At 37.5% G+C, this 23105-nt stretch overlaps 1 protein-coding gene across 1 annotated transcript; it reads right to left on the bottom strand.

Annotated features, from left to right (window-relative positions):
• Positions 1 to 2311: 2311 nt before the first annotated feature.
• On the bottom strand, positions 2312 to 20967 carry Ctu1 (Cytosolic thiouridylase subunit 1). Its single transcript, XM_083134928.1, has 6 exons — positions 20778 to 20967; positions 18103 to 18334; positions 16241 to 16359; positions 13244 to 13432; positions 6090 to 6294; positions 2312 to 2751 (listed from the first exon to the last, which is right to left on the bottom strand). Exons 1-6 carry the CDS (start codon positions 20823 to 20825, stop codon positions 2537 to 2539), a joined length of 1008 nt encoding a protein of 335 aa, XP_082991054.1. The 5' UTR covers positions 20826 to 20967; the 3' UTR covers positions 2312 to 2536.
• Positions 20968 to 23105: the final 2138 nt, after the last annotated feature.

Raw genomic sequence — 23105 nt, 5'->3', positions numbered from 1 at the left:
AGGAGGGGAGGGGGAGAGTAGACCATGCTTTCTTATGGCCTGAGCTGAACAGAAGAAGGGAAAGCTGTGTGGGGACTTTTCGTCCAAGGTATTCTTCCTTGTGGTTGCTCTATAAAAGATGTATTATGGCTACATGGAAACAGTTTTTGAAGGTGGTGTTGTAGCTGTTGGTGTGGGTGGCGACGATGAAGTCTGCATTTTGGGTAGAGGCTCTGTGGTTATTCATGCAAAGGTTCGGGGGGGGGGGGGGTAGAGGTTTGACCCAGGTAGAAGTAACCACACATTTGACAGATGAGGGTGTATATGAAGTTGGAGGAGTGAAGGAGGTAGGGATCAGGAGGGTGGGGGGGTGATGAGTATGGGACAGGTCTTGCATCTGGGTTTGTTGCACTTGTGGGCGGGGGGTGGTGGGATGGGAGCAGTGGGTGTATTATAGACCAAGATGTTCTTGAGGTTGGGGGAAGGCATCAGAAGATGACTCTAGGTTTGTCCCGAAAGATGTCTCTGGTGTCGGGATCACTGTGGAGGATGGGAAGGAGGGAGTAGATGGTATGTTTGATTTTAAGGAGGTGAGGTTGGTATTGGGTGATCAGAGCGGGAGGGTTGGTTTTGGGTTGTGTGGTACGGGTGTGGGAGGAGGCCCTGGTTATTTGTTTGTTGATGAGGGTGGAGGGGTAGCCCCAGTTGATTAGGGCTTAGTGCAGGTATAGGTTGTAGTTCGGCGCCATATGATAAAAGGCAGGAGGGCCACAAGGGCTAAACAAAAAGTGAGAGGAGAAACTCACCAGACACAGGAATACTTCAAATTTCCACGGTAGCTACCACATCTTCAGGAATACAAAAAAAGATGTGGAAAGTGGGCAACTTGGACAGTGCAATAGCATGGCCTGCAGTGTTGCCAGGTCCAGAAAAAAGTGTTGACAGTGCAACACATAGAAAAATGTTGTTCCTTTGGCAGGCTGTCGATAACTGTGAATAGTGAAGGATGTAGGGGCAGGAAAATGGTGTTGCTGAAGTTGAGGGGTGGGTGTGGGGGGACGTTACTGGGTGGCCTTGTTCAGGCCAGAGAATGTGGTTGCACTCATGGCTGATATGTAGGCCATGCTCTCTCTTAGTGTGGAATGGATGGGAGCTGGAGAAGTGTAGGTGTTGCAAGAAAGCCATCCCATTCTCCCTGGAACTCAGATGTCAATGCCTCAACACCTCACCTACCACCCGATAGAACAACAATCTCTGCTTACATCAAGCCTTGGTCAACCGTGGATATCCTTCCACCCTGGTCATCAAACAAATGTCCTGAGCTGCTTCATACACCTACACCAAGAAACCTACCACCAATCCCCCTGTACTTGTCACCCAATATCACCCCCACCTCAACAAAATCAGACACACTCTACGTTCCCTCCTTCCGATCCTGCACAGTGATCCTGACACCTCCAAAACATCCTCGTCCACCACAACCCACAATTAACTGCCCCTGTCCACAAATACAACCACCCTAGGTGCAAAACCACCTCATATTTGTCACTTCCCGCACCCTCCAGATCCACACTGGCACTGGCAAATTCATCCTCTATCTCAAAGGTATCTGCTACAGCTCTAACCTAATTTATATCCTCATCTGCAATATCTGTGGGAGCTTCTACCTGGGGAAACATCCACAGCCCTCAACCTCTGCATCAACAACCACTGCTCCTCCACCCAAAACCTGGACTTCGCTGTTGCCGTTCATTCCAACCACCATAATATTCCCATCAATGACTGCTTCAGTAGCGATCGTCCACTTCTTGCCCCAATCCACCAACGCCTCAGGACGTAAGAGATGGGAGAGGGCCTACATATCAGCCATGAGTGCAACCACATTCACTGGCCTGAACAAGGCCACCCAGTAATGTCCCTCCACACCCACCCTTCCCCTTCACCATTCATAGTTTTCGACAGCCTAGCGAAGTAATAACATTTTTTTATGTATGGCACTGTCAACACTTTTTTCTGGACATGGCAACACTGCAGGCCTGCTTTCGCACTGTCAAAGTCACTTACTTTCCACATCTTCTTTTCTACTCCTGAAGATGCAGTAGCTACCGCGGAAAGTTTGACGTATTCCTATGTGTGGTGAGTGTTCCCTCTCTCCTCTTTCACTTTTTATACACACACCCACCCTGAAAAACATGTAATCAGGCAATTCCTTTATTTCATGCTTATATAGTTTATATCCAAATAATTTTTAGTAAACTATACGCACATCAAGCAGAAAAAGACTCATTAAAATAATAAGACTTCAATTATAGTAAGACAAGGATAGACGAGAAACTGAACAATTATTGTAATAGAGTATTATGCCAATGAATACACATATATACAAAATATAACATGATATTCCATATAAAATTGCACAAGCAACAACAAAGTCCACTTTTCAACAAGCATCAGAAAAAAAGGCACATTCCATTGTATTAGATTAAATCCATCCAAATAATAATGTACAGAGTTCTTCATCACTAAATTTAGGTGTACAGGTCTTTGAAACAAATTCTTAAAATTTCACTTGAATATTTTTCTTTCCACTAAATTTAGCCAACGTTCTTTCAGCTTTGCTTGTCTTGCTAATGCCTAAACGTGGTAACCCTTTGTTTAAACCTTCAAGAAGTACACACGCTTTACACAAAGTCTGGCTGGACACAAATCCACATCGACTGCATGTGCCACATTCCGGAAGCTTCACACCTTCCTTCACACTCAAACTTTCACCTAAAACAGAACAAGGGAATGTTTTCAAAATTGAGTGAGTATTTAACCCTCAAATATATTTTGAAGTATAACTATACTATACCCACATTTGTTTCAGGTCCTAATTATACACTACTAATGAGGCATTCCAGGTAAAAGTGCTCTGTAATCTCAATTTTTAAAATTAAATGCAATGCTGTAACTTTATTCTCTATCTTGTGAGTGAACAATCTAGACTTGATGTTTGGATAAAAATTCAAGTATCATACACAATTATGAGTTACGAGGTTTCACAATTAAGTTTGCAAATGTATCCTAGAAAATATGCTACATACCTCATTGCTGAATAGCCCTGTGGTCACCTTCAAAGTACTCCCCTTGGGAAGCGATACACCGATGCAAGTGCTTACTCCACCCTTCGTAGGAATTTTGGAACTCTGTTCCTGGAATGGCCTTCAGAGCTGCCATCGGATTAGCCTTAATGTCCTCAATGTCATCAAAATGTCTTCCTTTCAAAACTGGTTTGATCTTCAGGTAAAGAAAGAAGTTATTGGGGACAAGGTCAGGTGAGTATGGCAGGTGGTCTACCAAAGTTTCCTGGCCAAAAACTCCAGTACAGAAAGTGCCGCAGGCACATTGTCGTGATGCACGAGCCATGAGTTATTTGTGAAAAGTTCCAGTCATTTGCATGCCAAGGTCTTCAGTTCAAATTTTCCGCACAGTTTCCTTATCAATGTTCACTTGGTCTGCTATGGACCTCATGGTCAGTTCCCGATTTGCAAGAACAATTTGACGAATTTTGGCAATGTTTTTGTCCATTGGGCTTGTTACTGGCTGCCCTACCCTTTCCTCATCAGTCACTTGTTCCCTCCCCTCAGAAAACAATTTAATCCATTTGTACACTGCTGTTTTCTTCATGGCATTCTCGTTGTACATCTGCACTAACATTTCCTGTATTTCACACCCACTCTTGCCCAGTTTCACCAGAAATTTGATGTTTGTTCGTTGCTCCAATTCCAGCTCAGCCATTTTCACAAGAGCACACACACACACAAGCACAAATAACAATGCATGCCACTCAGCACAAATCTGCCACACGTCAAAGCAAACACTGCTGTGAGACATTGAAATACCAAGGTTACAAAATCTTACAGAGCTGCTTGTATAGTGCTGCCTTAAGCGCTAAATGCTGGCGAGTTCGCAAACTTAATTGTCAGACCTTGTACATTAGAAGGTATTTTACATATTGTTAATTTATTTAAACCCTTTGATTTACTTTTGCTATTTTGTGTCCCACCCGTGACACCGAAAATAAATGAATTTCCCCTTAAACTGTTAAATTTCCCCCTCAACTCCACTAGAATATTCAAAGGTCAATTACAATCTCCCCTTGTCTTAAATTATTTATTTTTTATCATTTGACAATTTACAGAAATTAAAATAAATTTCTTATCACGTAAAGAGACAGTGTTTCGACTGTTCCACCCATGACACTTATAGCTATAAAGTATTTTAAGGGTAATCATGTATAATCAAAAGTGTTAAGTTTCATATGTCATTGCACAGAAACTGTAAGAAAAATGTTGCTTAACTATTAGTAATATAGTTACTTTAATATATAAAAAAATGTAGTCCATGTGTTCCATCCATGCCAATGGAATGCCCCATATATATTGTCATAATTGAAGCTAATTAAGCTTTCCAGCATGGTACAACTCAGATGACCTGTTGTAATGTTAATTAATGTAGCAAGTATGTAATGTGATTATTACATGCATTTGTTCTACATGTTGCAGCTGGGACTTGTAGCAGCCAGCTGCAAGTTTTTATTATATTTAAATGGAATTTATTGTAACAATTATGTTCATCTGTCCATGTCTGACTATTGATGCATGACAGAAACACATCGAATGATTCATCTTGCAAGGAATTGATTTCATTTGATAAAATAAACTTTTATAATTTTTCAATATCAATCAGATACATTAAATTGTACACACAAAGAACTAAGTCCATTTCATTGCTTTTGAGGAACTGAACTATCAAAAATGGAAAGGGGGGGGGGGTCAACTTTTAACACTTAGCAGATGGGCCTGAAGATATTGCATTTTTCCACATACCTTTTTTCCCCATTTTTCACAAATTCATAGAAAGTATGTTTTTAAGTTTGTTATTATTTATCTAACATTTCTGAATCTACAAGATGTCCTCTTTCCACAGATATGTGATATGTTACATTTTATATACAATTTCTCATATTTATGAATGTTTCTCTGTAACAATTTCTTGAAAGAAAAATACAATATTGAAATAACAGTTACTGAACACATATTTTCAATATGTAAATACTACACACTTCCTCTTCAGATTTGAAATCCTTGTGAAGAATTTCCACAATGTGCACACAAATTGTTCAGTGCATTTCTCAAGAACATAAACAAAAGTGCAACATAATTCGACATGAGTATCCAGGGTGTCTACCAAAATAACAAATCCAAAATTCTTGACTTTTTCATGACCTTCCTTTACTTTTTTTTAAACATTTACTTAATCGTCCCTGCTTAGGTATAGTTGGAAATTAAGAAAATATATATTTCTATTCAATGAAAAACCCCTACAACAAGGACAGTTAAGATGAAAACTGAAGAAGCTGTACTTTAACAAGAGATTTCGACTTGCCTTAGTTTTTAATGCATGTAAAAATTAATGCTTCATCCTGGATGGGGAATGGCCACATTACTTTATTTAATATTTTTACAAAACTTCATGCATACACGAATGTAATTCTTACAAATCTTAACCACAACTCAATACAATTTTACATTTGCAAATATTCAATTTTATCAAATCCCAGTACAGGTATATAACAATGTAAATTCACTATACTGGGGAAAAAGAGAAAAAATCTTGACCATAAGCAGAATTTCTTGACTTTCTTGACCTACCTGTTGATTTCTTGACTTTTCTTGACATTCTTGACTGGTAGACACCCTAAGTAAAATTCAGCAGCAAAGAAAACAATATACACCCATCGTCTAGTGGTTGGGATTTGAAAGAAGTGGTTACAAAACATTCACAATACGAGTGTATAACAAAAAGCAGGCTATGCCAGTTTTGGACAGTGATTGTACGAGGGGCTATGCTCAATGCATAATTAATTACAGCAAATACCTGCAATATTACTTACTTGGATCAATTTCTCTTCAGAGTACTGTTACTTTTGGTAGTTCCTCATTTTTAGGTATCAATTTATGTAAGGTGACTGGGAAGTAACAGAGTAATTAAACAAAAAAGCTACATATTGCTTGGGATAATGCCATTAATCTTAGAAAACACAATATATTTTCTGCATTACTTACCTGAGTGAATGATATCCATAATAGTAGATGGCCTGATTTTTTCCAAATCTTTCAAATATGCTCTAGCATGTCCACGGTATGCATTGGGAGAAAAAACACACTCCGTGGAAAAGTAATTTAACTTTTTGAAATATGCATACATAACAATTTCCTTTTCATATGTGTACTTGAGAGGTTTACACCTAGGAATTGTTCCCTCTGAGCTCTGCAAAATGATAATCATGTTAATGACAATTGCAAACATTTATAAGCAGGAAATTATAAAGGAACATTGCTTTTCCTTTCACAAAGTACTTGAAATATTTCATACTGATCAATCTTAAATCACTAGTCACTAGCATGCATTCAACATGTAGATAATTAACAAGTACATTGTAACACTTGTCACGAGGAATTTATTATATTCGAAATTCTGGCAAATCAAGTTCCACACTACCAGAAAATTAAAATTACTCCCCACTGTTCTGCAGGAGTCAATTTAGTTCAGTATATGTTTGATGCATTACTCACTGCAAAACATTCACAAATATTGTCATACATTTGGAACTTTCTGTTTTTGCTAAAAGATGGGGAAAATGCAGAATTCTTGAAGTAACACAGACAATAAATTATGACTAGATGAAGATATTTTTGGTAAACCTAAAAGCAAAATTTCAGTACACAAATAGTCAATTTCGGGTTCAAAAGCGGTAAATAAAATAAAATAGCGTTGTTATAGCGGTGAAAAATCAGATCAAGAACAGTACATAAAATTACATTTTGGTTTCAAAATTCTGAATCTCAAATTTGATTTAAAAAGTGCACTTATTACACAAAATAAACATATCCCTTCTAATAGCACATTTATGTAGATACCAGAGTATTTGAATTTGAATTTGATTTTAAAATTGTGGGAGCGTCAGCACTTAGGCTATTTTGCTCCCGTCACATCATACGGGGGCCAGCCCCTTATCATTAAAAAGAACAACTCTAACGTTGCATAATAAAAAATCTCAAAATGTTCCGACCTCTGTCAAAAGCCGAGGCTGCAAACGGGCACTCAGCACACATAAGGACAACAGGACAATACAAACAAAATTACACTGGCCACGGGGCCAGTCGCCAGAGCCTCGCTAGTCATCAGTCCAGGGTGCACCAATGTGGAAGTGAGGTTGACATTTGGGTGTACTACGTGGAAGGTCACCCCTTACACCCCAGATACCAGAGTATTAAGTTTATTCATGTATAAAAGGATCCATTCTTGCTTCTCAAATACTTACAGCAGAATTAATCAATTTTCCGTGAATTACATAACTCACAGGATAATTCAAACTTCAGAAACTGCCTTGTCGGTAAATAAACTTTAAATTTCATGTTTAAGAGTCTATTTCACATTTTGAAGTTCATTTTGCATCATTTTTTGTGACAAAACAGGGTAAGAAAATGTACCTCACACCATTCAGAAATATGAAAAATTAACATTACAATGTGCTATTTCACATTTTGTGTTTTCGTCAAAAAAGAAATATGCATCCTTCTAATTATGATACATGGTAATACAGTAGTTCTCAAACAAAGACATCTGAATCATTTCAGCCAACCATCTAAACATATGCAGTGGAAATCTGACTTTACATTCCTGGATTAGACATCTTCCTGAATTATTCTATCAATCCTGATACAGCACCATGTTATAAAATAATTTTCCTGGATTTTATATTTTCTTCTATTTTAAGTTTTCTTGTCTTGGTTTCCGAGAAAAACGTAAAATCAAGGCATCTTAAAGATTTTCCCAGTGTATAGTTTCACTTTCTTTGGATGGGGAAATCATTTTCACTTCACATGCTGCACGTAGTGAAATGGCAACAGAACTAATTAGTTTATAATGTGACACAATGTGCCTTGTGCTGGAAAATATATATTAAAAATCATAAAGAGCACTACTTTTTCCCCCCAGTAGTGGCATTTCCCAAACTTCTCATTTACATCATCACAACCAATAGTGTTTACGATTTTGAACAGTAAATAAAATTCATTACTTGAGTTATATCCTATTCAATGATTTTTGCCACTATTGGCAAGAAAAGTTTATTTTCTCTTGGTAGACAAAGGTTACCATTAAAAACCATACTGAGGGGCCAAAAATAGGAAGCAACCGGTCTCCTAAATCTGCCACTGTTTAAACTGCTGTTTTCTTTATTTTTTCTGAACGTGATATCGGAACATTTTTTATCACTTGACTCCTCTGTTGCATTGTACGAACGTTGTGTTTGTGCTGAAACGATCTCAGTATGTGTATGTGTGTCCGTTTCATGAAGCTGTTATGCAATGGACAATCCATTTGAATGTGTTCTCCCAGGTTTACATATGATCCTTTATGGTGTTGTCGCCTGCCTTCGAAACGTAACCTTAACGAAATCCTAATTTTCCATCCTTGTGACTTGGATCTTCAAGATTTAGGAAGAATTCAGACCAAAGGCACACATGTTGCTTGCAATGACCCAATCAACAGAAACTTTTCACACCGTAGCGGCTTGTAGCTTCCGTGTGAAACCTCCCTCGGTGGGTCAATCTCATTGTCACCTTGAAACGGCAGCTCGTGTTGACCACGGAAGAAAAATATATCTTCAACAGGTGGGAATGTCCTTTAGTTTTGTTCTATCTCCTTTTTCTGTGCTTGTTAATTAAACAGGCAACATCTTACAGTTGGGCATACACAAGAGATGTGCTATGCAGAAATTTTAGCTGAAAATGCAGGCTCCACCAGGCATACTGTGCCATTTCTCTACAGCAACAGCAAAAGATCAAGCGAAGCCAAGGGTGACTCGGTAGCTCACTTGGTAGAACAAAGAATGGCACGGTATATGACAGAAACCCTGGTTTTGGGGTCATGGTCGAGCTTGCTTTTTCCCGCTAAAATTTCCACATATGCAATTTCTTCTTGCTTTCTCTTCTCGACATTCATAAAATTATCGGCCTTCATGGATGCCCCTTTGTGGTAGTTAGTGTTTGAGTGTGTTTCCAAAATAGTTGACTTAAAAGTCCTTTTTAACCCACGAAACTCTAGGACTGCATACACGAAACTTGATCCGGTCACTAATAAATTGTCACTCAAAACTTACATTTTCAGTTGATCTGTGCAGCTTATTCCTTTTTTTAAAAAAAATGATGCTCAAATGCCCATTACTGCTGAAATATTCACTTTACAGACCTTCGATCTCTTCGACTCATGACCCGAAACTAGCACTACACTGAGGCTCCACTGTCAGCAATGTCTTCAGCTTTGGACCCGAACTGGTACTAGTAGTAGACTTCAGCACATTCCACGAAAATGTGTAACTAGTCCTCCCCCCCCCCCTCGAATCTGTACATCTTATAAACTGTCAATGGGCACTGACTGATCACTAATCGACTGTCACACTTACTCCTGAAGTCTTATTGAATGATTCTGTTGTACAGACCAACCGTGAAATTGAATCCACGTATTCAAGAACGTTCCCTCTGGAGCTTTTCAGAGAATTAGTAATGCAACAAATCGCCCGACTCATGGCACTACCTTCAACATTGTTTTGTTGTGCAACTTCCAAATGCTGACAAATCTTTAAATAATGCTCACGTTCGTTGTGACAACACCGAAAGAGCAAGAAAAGTTTACATACAATATCATCAATAACAGGGTTATCCCTCAGGGTTCTAGAACATTCTCCGCCTTTCCTCGATAATTATATCCCTAATCAAATTATAGTCACAATATTGTATTTCACACACACAAGTAAAACACCTCATTTTATCTAGCGTAAACCGAAAAATTTTGGAGGGGGCTTGAGCCATCTGAGTCCCCCTCTGGATACGTGCCTGTTGACAACACTGACTTGAAGGAAGAGCCTGGCGGAAACTGTTCCGCATGCTCTTAACATACTAACTTTACATATATATTTTCCGGAACAGTACTTCCATTTCATGAGACTGATTTTTTATGGTTTTATTAATTTCAGTGGCCACTTGGAATTTCGTAGTTCTAGCAGAACTGTGAATTCTCAAGTGGATGGTGTCAGTGCCCACTGAAATTAGTCAAACAATTAAAATCAGATTTGCAGAAAAGTAAGTACTTCTTCAGAATGTAACATGTGAATCACTTTCCTTGCAGTAGCAGAGTGATTAGTCTAATAAGCTTCGATGGCAGGGATTCTAGGTTTGAATTCTGGGTTAGGGCATGAGTGAGTGTACTTCTCTTATTATCTATTTTATCAGTTAATCATTCATCATAAGAACCGGAGTTAACCTAGAGATACAGAACGGCTCATTCCATGTCAAATCAACTGGGGTCTGAACCTTGGCATCTCAGAAATTGATAATTTTTGGTGCAGTGGTAGTACCAGTAAAGTTGACGAAAACTGCCAAATTTCCGATTTTTTCGGGTCTTAGTTTTTGAGTTATTGACTTTTAAAAAAACAAAAATCCGAAAATTTGACGACATATTGACATTTTTAAACAGCTGTAGATCAAAAACTATTTGACCTAGAGAGCTCAAATTGGTGTCATTCTCTTCTGCTTTTAATGAGCTTTAATTTCAAATGCAACATCAGCATGGTATTTGAATTTTATAATTTTTAAAAACTTGAAAAGATGTTTTTTTGAAAATTTCAAAAACACCATTTTTAATTTTTTAGAAAAAATATGTTTTCAAGACATCAGTTGACTATTTGTGTGCAAAATTTCATAATGGGATGGCAATGGGTTCATATGGAAAAATTTTTTTTTGTATTGTAATCTGTGCGAAATTTGCTAAATTTGTTGACTTCCATGTTGATGTTGAAGTCTTCATATTAGTCTATTTTATAATTTTTGGAGTACAAATAACATGAAAATACCTCAAATTTATCACTATTAATGTCAGGTAAGCACATTGAAAATGTACGAGGGGAAGCCATTAAATAACAGGCATGTTATTCTAAACTTCATGGAGATTTATGCACAACAAAAATTTATCTTTTGGCACTCAAAAACGTTCCTTAGCAACACACCATGAAGGTGCCGTGACGATCGAGCAGTATGTGAATGCGCAGTAGCGCGTACAACATGGTCACTACACTATTAACTTGCACTGTATAAGAGCAACAAAGTGTTATTATTTTTCTTGTGGTCGGAGGGAGTGAAACTTTCTTAAACCTACAGTACAGAGACAATAGATAGATAGTCAGGGGAGAGTGTATGAATAGGTGGAAAGCTTTCAAGACTGAAGATGAAATGTCAGTGATAAACACCGGAGTTGGACGTTGGTTTGCGTGGCAACTGAGGCAGTGAAACAGCAGATCGATCAGCGAATCCATTAATTTAGTACACTCCCCGGACGTAAACAATTGTCTCCGTACTGAACATTCATTCTACTGTAATTTCAGCATAGCATGCGCAGACCCTCTGATTAGGAAGGGGGAGCCTGATGAATGTTCATTTGGAGAAAGAGAAATCTCATTTCAACTCACTGTTTTATTGTATTGATGGGTACGGAACAGGGCCATATATAGTGTGTATCCAGATGCAATGCAATGAAAATCACTGCATTAGAAGAATACAAACTTCCGCGGCACCAATGTTCTTTGCTCCTTTCTTTTATTCCCCCTAAATTGCATATGAACATGGTTTCATACAGCAGACTCAAAACAACTGCACATAATTTATTCATTTCCAACAGTGATGGCCATTACGTGAGCGGTTTCTCCCTCACTTTTTGCCCCTAAAATAAAGCCTCTTAATGCCAAGCCTTGTCTATAAAGAAAAAGTAAACTGTCCTTGCCCCTCCTACTTTTGTCACCCAATCGCTGCTACTGATTTCTAATGTATGGGCAACTTATCTTGCAAACACATAGGTAACAAAACTAACAAACAAACTGTATGCGAGTGTGAATAACAAGAAATTTGCTAGAGAAAAAAGTTGGATAGTTCAATTACATAGAAAATAATGCACCTTCCGCAGTTGCTTGGAACTTTCGTCAGCTTGAAAGTACTTAATTATGTCAAGAGCATAATATTGTTTAATAACGGTGAAAAGATTCCTCTACACAAAATTCCTAAGCAGGACTATTAGAGGGGATAACTGCCCCTTCTTGCACCCCCCCCCCCCTATGCACACGCCTATGGATTTCAGAAGGTTTCACTCCCTCTGACCACAAAAATCGAATAGCCCTTCGTTGCTCTTCTACGGTGCAAGTGAACAGTATAGCGGCCAAGTTGTACGAGCTACTGTTCAAGAACACACTGCACGATCGTAACACCTTTATGGCATATTGCTAAGGAAAGATTTTAAGTGCCGAAACAGAAATTTTCGTTGTGCATAAATCTCCATGAAGTTCAGAATAAAATTTCTGTTATTTAACGACTTCCCCTCGTACATTTATAAATTTGCCTACCTGATATTAAAAGTGATAAATTTTAGGTATTTTCATTTTATTTTTGACTCAAAAAATTATAAAATAGACTAATACGAAGACTTCAACATCAACCACTCAGCATGTAGTTTGGGTCTTAACATGGAAGTCAACAAATTTAGCAAATTTCGCACACACTACGATACAAAAAAAAAAAAAAAAAAAGAATTTGCATATGCCGTCCCATTATGAAATTTTGCACACACATAGTCAACTGATCTCTTGAAAACATATATTTTTTCAAAAAAATTAAAAAATAGTGTTTTTGAAATTTAAAAAAAAACAACATTTTTTTAAGTTTTTTAAAAATTACAAAATTCAAATACCACAGTCATCTTATATTTCAAATTAAAGTTTGTTAAAAGCAGAAGAGAATGACACCAATTTGAACTCTCTACGTCAAATAGTTTTTGATCTACAGCTGTTTAAAGATTTTAGTATGTCAAATTTTTTTTTTAAAAAATCAATAACTCAAAAACAAAGACTCGAAAAAAATTGAAATTTGGCAGTCATTGTTTTGTGGATAGGTACAATGTATAAACAAAATACCTCAAAAATATGAATCCTTAAGGATCAAAAATAATTTTTATTGCTTGATTTGACATGGAATGAGCTGAACATAAAATCAAAATCAGTGAAACTTAGATTTTATGTTTTTGTGGGGACCAAGACAAGAAAATTTACAAAATGCAGAAAAATGTAAAAATCCAGGTATGTAAAATTGGGGATCCACTGTATAATAGAACTTACTGTAACAATATTGGTACATCTTTGTAGCCTTGCTATGTCCCCTCTTAAGATATTCATCAGTACTGTTTCAGCCAGGTCATCTGCATTGTGACCTGTTGCAATGCAATCCACCCCTAAGAGAATGGCTCCTCTATCCAAGGCTTGGCGACGGAAGACTCCACAGAAAGTGCAATTATTTTTCCTTCCAATCTAGAAAAGTAATGTAATATAGTAATTCAATTTACATCCCGAGTCAAGAAGAAACACACTATAATTGTAATTTGAGTTTGTTGTCCTTTGCTAAAGCTGAATTTTATTTGAAGATGTTCTGCAATTTTGCATTTAATGTGCTAAACTTAAAACTTCAGCTTTCCAAGTTATTAGAAAAACCTACATATTAAAGTTATTGCCACTTCTCCCAGAATCTAATAAAAAAACAGGGCAAATATTTAGGAATGGATTCCACCTGTGGAGAGGAGGAAACAAAAAAAAAAAAAGAAAGAGTTACATCAATATGAGGCAGGAAATGCATAATTTCTGAATAATAGGGATGCGACAGATTAATCGGTACTCTATTGGTAGGGGCATGCATAATTCGTTTTTGATGAAAACACGAAATGTGAGATAAAATGCTGTAACATTCATTTTTCATGCTTTTGAAAGGAGTGAGGTGCATCTTACTGTCATGTTTTCTCACAAAATGATGCGAAATGAAATGCAAAATAAACTCTTAAACATGAAATTTAGAGTTTATTTACAGACGCAACACTTTCTGAAGTCTGAATTATCCTGAGAGTTACGCAAATTTAAAAAAAGGTGAATTCTGTTGTAAATATTTGAGAAGAATGTGCTATTAGAAGAGAAGAATATTACTATTTACTTTATGTAATAAGTGTAGTTTCTAAATCAAATGTAGAGTTTTGTTTCACCATCCCAACACAAAAATGCAATTTTATAGACCACTTTTGAACCCGAAATGTGCCTAGTTTTGTATTGATAACCTGATCTTTTATTCTCCATAAATGTGTGGCCCTATCTATTGGTATTGGCCGTTACAGGCATATTAGTGTATCAGTAAAATTACCAATTATTTTACCAATCCGATATATCTATAAATACCAGGCTGTCCCACAAGTCCTGCACCATCAGCACACTGAACTCCAAGAGGTGAAGTTTGCGAGGGTAGGTGGCGCCACCAGTGAAAGCCTATTGGCAGGCATAGAGGACAGATTCGTGGGATCAAGTGAAGGCATGCACAACATATGTAGCGAGTGTTCCTGTGAAGTTAAAGTGGGCACGATGAGTAAGGACCAAATTGCACTTCGTACAGTGCTACTTTTTTTTTATGGAAAAAAACGACAAACAGCAAAAGAGGCAGCGGAGGAAATTTGTCGTGGAGAATGAAGAAGTTGTGAATCGGTTGACAGCTTTCTCTTGGTTTTAAAAAAATCGCTTTAGGTGATCTATGCCTCGTGGACAAGCCCTGCACGGGTGACCTCCGATGGACATTGACAAGCCTCTGCAGGTTGCTGTGAATGCTACACCACAATCCAGCACATGTGTGCTAGCAAGAGTGGTTGGGGCATCCAAATTGACAGTAAACCGTCACTTGCATGACATGGATTACACCAATAAACTGCCCCGACAAAGTCCGCACGAGCTGACAGAGGTGCAGGCCCAGTGCAGAGTTGCAATTTGCCAGACATTGCTACAAAACCCGCATGATCTTCCTTTTTGGAGGAGAATTGTGACAGGAGACAAGAAGTGGGTGTTTCTGAAAACCCTGATACACATAAACAGTGGGTGAAAGAAAACAGGAGGCCATTTCCCATGTGAAACAGGACAGATTTGGGAAAAAGCTCATGCTGATTGTGTGGTGGAATATTGACGGGATTGTCCATTATGAGTTTGTTCCAGACGGTCATGCTGTAACAGGTGAACTGTATTCTGAACAATTACACCGAGTGTATGCCATTCTGAATAGGAAATACCTGGCATTAACCAGGAGAAAGAGGTTACTGCTGCAAAATGACAATGCTCCCAGTCATCAGTCTCGAAGAGTGACCAACACAGTAGCTGAGCTTGACGGGTTTGAGTTATTACCTCATCCTGCTTATAGTCTGGATGTTGCACCATCGGATTATGGTTTGTTTCGCTCTCTCTCACATTTTCTGTGTGGTCGGCAGTTCAATTCATATGATGAGGTAAATTCTGCCTGTCGCAAGTTTTTCAATTCTAAACCTGCCACCTGGTATCGCCATCAGATTGAACTGTTGTTGCAGAGATGGGTGAAGGTAATCGAACATGGAGGCCTGTACTTTGCTGAATAAAGTCTGTCTTTGTTTCTAATATTCTGTGTTTCATTTTCGCCCTTGTATGGTGCAGCACTTGTGGGACAGCCTGGTATATTATAATTTAGTGTATCAGTAAAATTACCAATTATTTTACCAAATCGATATATCTATAAATATATTATAATTTAGTGCAAAATTCTGCCATTTTGGTGTAATTTTTATTTTTGGTTCAACTCTGTGCCCTATTTTAAAAAAAGTAAATGTCTAAATATGCAACTTCTTTGGCATTGGTCACCTCGGAACACACATTTATTAAGGAGGTCAATGATTCATTCTACCGATCTGATATAAAATTAGAAATGGTCCTTGAAGAACCTGAAAGGTTCATTGACCTACTTAATAAATTGTTTCTATGTGACTGCAGTGCAAGAGAAGTCGCATATTTAGACATTTACTTTTTTTTAGAAAGTACAGCATGGAAATTATCCATAAAAATTCCAACAAAATGGCAGAATTTTGCACTAATTTATCAGATATTTATCGATATATCGGATCAGTAAAATAATCGTTAATTTTATCAATACACCGATATGCCTATATTGGCCAATAGCGATAGAGTACCGATTAATCAGTCCCATCCATTATAAAAAGCAAATTTCAATGGAATGCAATTACGTATGTATATATCCACCAATTATATTTGCTGAAAAATATCTTTCTTTACCTCTTTTACTATTGCATCCATTGTCCATCCATATAATTCCTCGTATGATAGAATTTTCAATGGAATCTCATATTCATCTCTGTTCTGCTTCACTGTTTCCAAACTATCATCACGGTAACCTAAAAATAGAATATGTAAGTGATCTAATAACCACAGTTCACTAATAATATTTTTCTGACATTGATGGTGGAGTGGGTTTGAATCCCAGCCTGGGCGTGGGTGTTCTTAGCCAAAAAGTGGCAGAAAAACCAAAGTAAAATAAACCAAATAAATCCACTAATTATATTTCCAGCCATAAGAGCTGGCTAGGGTACCTATAGGTATTTCAGCTCCCCTATATAACAAGAGAATAACATGCTCCACAAGAGTATTCAAGGATAGGATATGTAAGAGCTGGAAATTTATTTGGTTTGATTTTTTTGATATTCAGTGTTGCTTTCTGTGATGAGGATGAGTGATGATGTCATGAAGGAACATTCACAAAGAACACTCATACCCAGGTCAGATGCGAACCCGGGACCCATAGCTTCATTGTTGTGCTAACCATTCTGCCACGGAGGTTGGCATAAGAACTCGAAGTGTAGAGACCTCCATTTGAGGAACCAAATCTGCTGTAGGTGCCATGGGATCGAATCGTAGGTCCACTCTCCAAAGTAAGAGCACCTGCTCTGAACCAGCATTACACTTTGACCAACAATCTCAAGATGGTGAATCTGGTGTTCTTCAAAGACCCATCCAACTATGTGGTCTGTATTTATTTAGAGTGCTTACTTGATCACGAACAGGTGCCCATAAACCTAAAAATGTAAACTGAAATATTGTGAACGTTGTTGATTAAACTTGATTTATAACCAGAAAAAAGAGTACAATTAAATGCAAACTCACAAGTATTAGCAATGCCATTTTCTAGCAAAGATGATTATGCCTATGAAAAAATACTGTTGTGGGTACCATTCCAGACAGACAAAATATTAAAATGATTTTTCAGCACCTCTTATGATAATTTATGTCACCATAGCAAAAAACCACTTGTAAAAATTACCAGGGCATTTTTCAAGGTAAAAGCACTGCTTCTAAGTATGGTGAAACACAAGTGAAACTCGCAAAACTCAATGTAGAGAAATGTGTGCGGACTATGTATTAACTGTACTTACACAATACTTTCTTCACACTGTAATGTTCATTTCACTTGCAGATGGCAATATGGTTTTCTATCTAGCTTCACCTGTAAGTACCTACACGCAATTTAACACCATAGGTTACATCTGGTTATGACAATAATTTGGGGCCGTTGACCCACTGTACCACCTCAAGAATTACATTGAACGTTTATCAATTGACAGGTTTTGTTGTTTCACATACTATAACATTGGCATGAGGGCACGGAAAACACAAATAACGGAGAAATTGGATCCCAAAATATAGTCAGCGTGAGTATAAATGTGCCAACTTGGAATACTTTCACTGCTTTTATTAGTAAAAACCAGTTTTATACACACTCAAATAATAATAGAACATGTGCAAAAGATATCACCATCAAACTTAGTACTCCCAACTTTCAATGTTCATCATCCAGACATCTGCTGTCCTTCCATTCAGCTCATGTACAGTCAGAGACACTGCTGGGTTGCAACTAACATATTGACTTTCAATAGAATCATTACAATCCAGAAGTGTACATGACTGTGCCATGTATGTGTATATAGCAATCAATCTGCGTGCATTTATAATGGTAAACATCCTTTACTCACAAATCTAACAATTTGAATCTACTTACTCTGAACAATAAGATATTGTACCAAACCATAGATTGCAAACCATATGGAATCGAAAATGAGAAGATAATGGAGTAACTTAATTACCTGTTATTCCTTCATCTACTGAAAGGAGTACTAATTTCAGTCCGTAATTGTACTTCTCATTTAGAAGCTTAAGAACATATGCAAGAACTGTAGAATCTTTGCCTCCAGATGCAGCCACAGCAACATAGTTTCCTGACTGAAACAGCTTTCCATTCACAATGGTATTGTGTATCTCTGTTTCAAAAGCCCAGAAGAAGCATTCTTTGCATAAAGCATCCCCTGTCTTGGGTCGCTGAAACAGAGGAAAAGTTACATTAGAAATTAGGCTCACTTAAGAAGACAAGTACACGAATAAATTTAATAGTAAATGCTGCCTAGGCAAGATAGTGCAGTGATCTGATTTGATTTGATTTATTAGCATCCGTTCAACTTTTACAAAAGTTTGGAATTGTCACATTGTACATGCACAATTAGAATACATCTATAAAACTACAGGCATAATATAATATAAAATACAAGAGATAGTATGAGATACAAGATATCATATAATAAAATAAATGCATGCTCAATGTTATATTCTTGAGACAAATTGGCTAAAAATTTGGTTTCTATATTCAATGTTTGCTTCATCTGCTATGACATTATGTACCTACACATATATATACACACAAACACATATTGAGCATTAAATAGTCACCTATACTTACATCTAAATAAATGGAATCAAACAGAAAACAGTTACAAAGGAAAAATAAAAACCTAATGATATGGCAGTTCTATTTTGTTACATTATTGCTGTCATTCCTGCCACTTACGGTGTCAATGCACTGTGTAAAAACAATGTTCCCTTAGGAATCATTTTAGATGTGACCAGTGGGGAGTGAGGGGGGCATTGCCCCCCACTTTTCGCCACTTTTGCCCCCGCACGATGCTAAATCTTATGTACAAAGGGAAATATACTGTCTTTTCGAATCTGAAATATCTGAGAAGGGCCATTGATCTGAAAAGACATGTAAAGTTGAGACTGATTTCATTCAAATGCAATACCAGCTGCTATGATAATTACAGATCAAAATATAAAATTTAAAGCAATTGGCACGACATGGTGACTTGCTCCATATTTGACACCTCTCTTCTCCAACCATGCACTGTATTTGAAAGTCTACGTTGCAAAACTTTAGCCTAGTAAATGCTCTAAAATTACTGAGATTTCCATTTCTTAATCTCAATCTTTGAATAGCTGGCCGAGATTTCAAAATATCAGTAAAAGGTGAAAGAATCGTTTCTATGCCATTTTTAGAAGCATACATGTTTGGTATGTTAAAATATGATAAATATAGCACCTACAAAATAAAATATGGTACTACTTTACTATACCTGAGACACCTGGGAATAATTTCTTTCGCACTTTTTTACATTGCTAACGTACTATTCTGCATTCCGGAACACTTCTTTAGGTGAAATAATTTAATTTGTTAGGAAAGTAATGTATATTTCTTACATTTACGAGTACTTACTGTTCTTGTTTATTTCCACACACAACATGGCGATAGCTTACCGAAAAACCATTGACGTTAGCCAAAAAATTCATGATAGCCCCACAAACCATCACGGGGACGAGGTATGCCTACTAGGTTAGGTTAGGCCTGTTAGGTTTGGTTCCATTAGCACTCCTTTCGTTCAATTAAGCATATACGGACAATACGAGAGCGTATTCTGCTCTCATGCAGGAAGCAAATGGTGGCAGCAGCAATAGCGCGTCGGAAATAGATCTTCGTACAAAACCACATGCAATCGCATTAAAATGAATCAAAATTACATTCCCGAACATCAACAACGCTACAGAAAATGATTTGCGTAAGTACTTTCTCCTGTAAATTTGAAGAAATCTGTCTCAGGTATAGTAAAGTGTTACCTAAAATATACCATATTGCATCGATCTCATAGACTGCCTTCACAATTAGACCAAAAACTGCAGAAAAGTGAAGTAAAATAAACTAAATCCATTATTAGATTATTTCTTTTACCTCTTTCATTCGAGTAATTCTTCTTTAGTATGCGGCGTTTTTGTTAAAATTATACTAGGATTTATAAAATGATGAAACTGTTAATGAGAACATGGGCAATTTTCTTTGCAACACATCGATCATACCATAATAGGGAGGGTATGGATATCAGAAATGGTACCTTGGCTCTGTGGAATCTGTTAAAAAGAGCGTGTCTGTGTTTGCTCCTTAACAGGCAATGGAATAAGAGATGATTTGGTGTTTGTTTGTTATCTCCGCAATCACAAGCAGGGGAGGGATTTTGATGCAGTCTTGCTAAGCGTTCGTTTTTGCAAACGTGTCCCGTTCGTAGGCGAAGTGTGAAAGTTATCACCTCACGAGGAAGTTTCAGTTTATGAAACAAGGGTCGACTGACTTTTTCTGCGTACCATCTATAAGTGGTAGTATTTGCAATTTGATTAAGTGCCCGAGCTTCCCATTGGGAATTAAGTTTCATTTTAACTCGGGGTAGAAGATCAGTATAGGATAAACGAAGGGGAGTAGGAAAAAGAGTGTTCTTCGCCTTTTTTGCATATTGATCCACTAAATCCTGATATATATTAAGATTGCTATGAACTTTTACGTACGTAAATTGCACTCGTTGGTCATATCTAGACAACAGTGAAAGGAAACCACGAAAATTCACGTCAATGCTCTAGAAGGAATAATAATTATTATGTATACAAATACCTTTAAAATGGCATTTTGGCCACATTTAGTTGAACAGATAACAGGCATATTTCAGGTTATTCGTATATCTTCAATGAAAAATATTCCTCAAATACATGTGAAACGTTTTTGACAGCGTGATATATGACCATATACAAATAACTAACGTGTATGACACAACACAAACAATTCTGAAAGTCGTAAAACATGCAGTGCTCGAAGTTCTAATGTTGTCAAGCAAATTGCCCACCACCATGCATTATCTGTCTTGTGCAATGAGAGCTACAAGAATTGATATAAAACTGTGAACATACTCTGTAAGTACCAGCATATATAAAATCCAGTTCTTAAAAACACGCCGGACGCAAAAGAAAATTTAATGAAAAGTGACATGGACAATTCGGCGAGCAATACCTGTGACCATATGCTGTGACTAATTCTGGGTCTCTGGCCGTGTCCGGATTGGCAAGCGCTCCGTCCAGTTCTCTCCCGTTGCTCTCGTGTGCCGTCGAAGTCACGTCCAAGTCGTCCGAATCTGCATGTCCCCTTGTAGTACGGTTGTCACTTTTCCCGCCAGGTGTCAGCTCGAACTTCACCCACCGCGCTCTGGGGCGCAGGCGCATTGCACTGAAGCAGAAGGCAGACGCCAAACAAACATGACAATCATTTCCACCTATTTACTACTCATATTAAAAATGTAACACGCTATTTCATCATTTACAATTTTTCTGCATTCAGTATTATCGATAAAATGTTAAAGTATAACTGAGTTTTACATCATCCAATCAGTAAATGTTGTCTGTACAAAGTGAAAGTTAGAATATGGCTGCCAAGCGCAGCGTCACAGCGAGTTCAAGCGTGCATCTGTCGCTCCTCTCTGCTCTCCCCTCCGACTCCACGTCTGCCGCGAATTCGGACAACGGAGGTTGGCTGAGTCCCCGGATGGAACGGTGCTCTAGGTGACATCTGCTGCCGATTCGGACGCGGCCTCTGTCATCGCAAACCACTAGAGCAACCTTGCGTTCTGACGTCATGGGAAATGGTTGTCCTTGTATACTGTTAGGCTATTGTATGGCTAAATGTCTAATAAGTTGTTGTTAAGTTAGGCTAGCTAGGTTTAGTTCTCTTAGCATAAATCGTAAATTTTAAGTGTATTTATGCTAATATAACCAAACCTAACATCATAAAAATTCCCCAAGGGAGTCCCACTCATTAATTTATTTTGTAAGAAATATTACTTTTGTTCGTTATGAGGAGGACAGATCAATCTGTTAAACAGGGTTGGCATGTTTAAAACAAAAGTGTTTAAAACACCTTGTTTTAAACGTTTAAAACACACGGCTTTGTTTTTTTTACAAATGTTTTAAACGTTTAAAACAATGTGTTTTAAACATGTTTTTTTTACAAGTGTTTAAAACACATATTGGTGGTAGATATTTTATAGTCTGTGATAATTTTTTTTGGCAACCCTGTTTTTCATTGAATCTGTGTCAATTAATCCGTGCTTTACAGGTCTCACTTATCGCACAACACTTGAGCAACCTTATGTTCTGACGTCACGGGACAAAGCTTTTTAATTTTAGGCTAATCGAAACCTCTCAGTTCCTTGTTTCGTATTGTCTTGTAAGTTTGAGACTGGTGGAAGCTTGAAATGGAAACTAATATCTAAATGCACAATACGTGATTTTGATCATGACGTGATTTTTTTTCTTTTGCGATACGATTCATTGGTCTGTATAACTGAATGAAGCGCAGATGCTTACTTTTGGTAACATAATTTTGTACTTTGAAAAAATTCATCTGGAGAATCTATTATGACACTGCAGGTTGTTTTCTGCTATATAAACTGTTCAGGCAGCAGGAAATATTTCACCGTGATTTTTTCAGGACGAGGATAGTAATTCTATAATATTTAGCTTCTTGAAATTTAGATGAATATAAATCCTAACCTACTTCAGTAGTGGCGGAAAAAGGGGGGCTATTACCCACAACTTTTGTCCCTGCAGTCACGGGCACCGACTTGTCAAAATTATTGGGGGGGGCTCTGATCACTGAAATAAATTAATGAATGACTCACTATCTCCCTTTTTTAAGTTTTGGCCTCAGTATTCGGAATCTCATAAAAGCTAGGGGTGTGCGGGACGCCGAAAAGTCAGGATCGGGATCGGGAAAAAATTTACCGTTCCGATCCGGACTTCGGGAAATGATTTCCCGAATTTTCGGGATCCCGTACAGTCGGGAAATACCGAATGCTCATTTGAAAATGTCGTATTTCTCGACGTTTTCTACATTGTTAATTTCTGGAACTTGACATAAATTGTTAGTTTTTAATCCAGAAATCACTTAAAG

This window comes from Lepisma saccharinum, chromosome 14, assembly GCF_977018435.1.
Source record: "Lepisma saccharinum chromosome 14, izLepSacc3.1, whole genome shotgun sequence".
Classification (NCBI taxonomy): domain Eukaryota; kingdom Metazoa; phylum Arthropoda; class Insecta; order Zygentoma; family Lepismatidae; genus Lepisma; species Lepisma saccharinum.
Note: the sequence above shows the minus strand (reverse complement) of the source record. Positions and strands in the feature narration are given on the sequence as shown.

Bases quoted from the DNA above. Each gene is read 5' to 3' on its own strand.
- Ctu1 (XM_083134928.1), bottom strand. From the start codon at position 20,825: ATGCCTGTTATCTGTTCAACTAAATGTGGCCAAAATGCCATTTTAAAG. The intron at 18,335-20,777 runs GTATTTGTATAC...CCTCTGTTTCAG, and splicing joins GCCAAAATGCCATTTTAAAG to CGACCCAAGACAGGGGATGC. The intron at 16,360-18,102 runs GTAATTAAGTTA...TTCTATTTTTAG, and splicing joins AGTAGATGAAGGAATAACAG to GTTACCGTGATGATAGTTTG.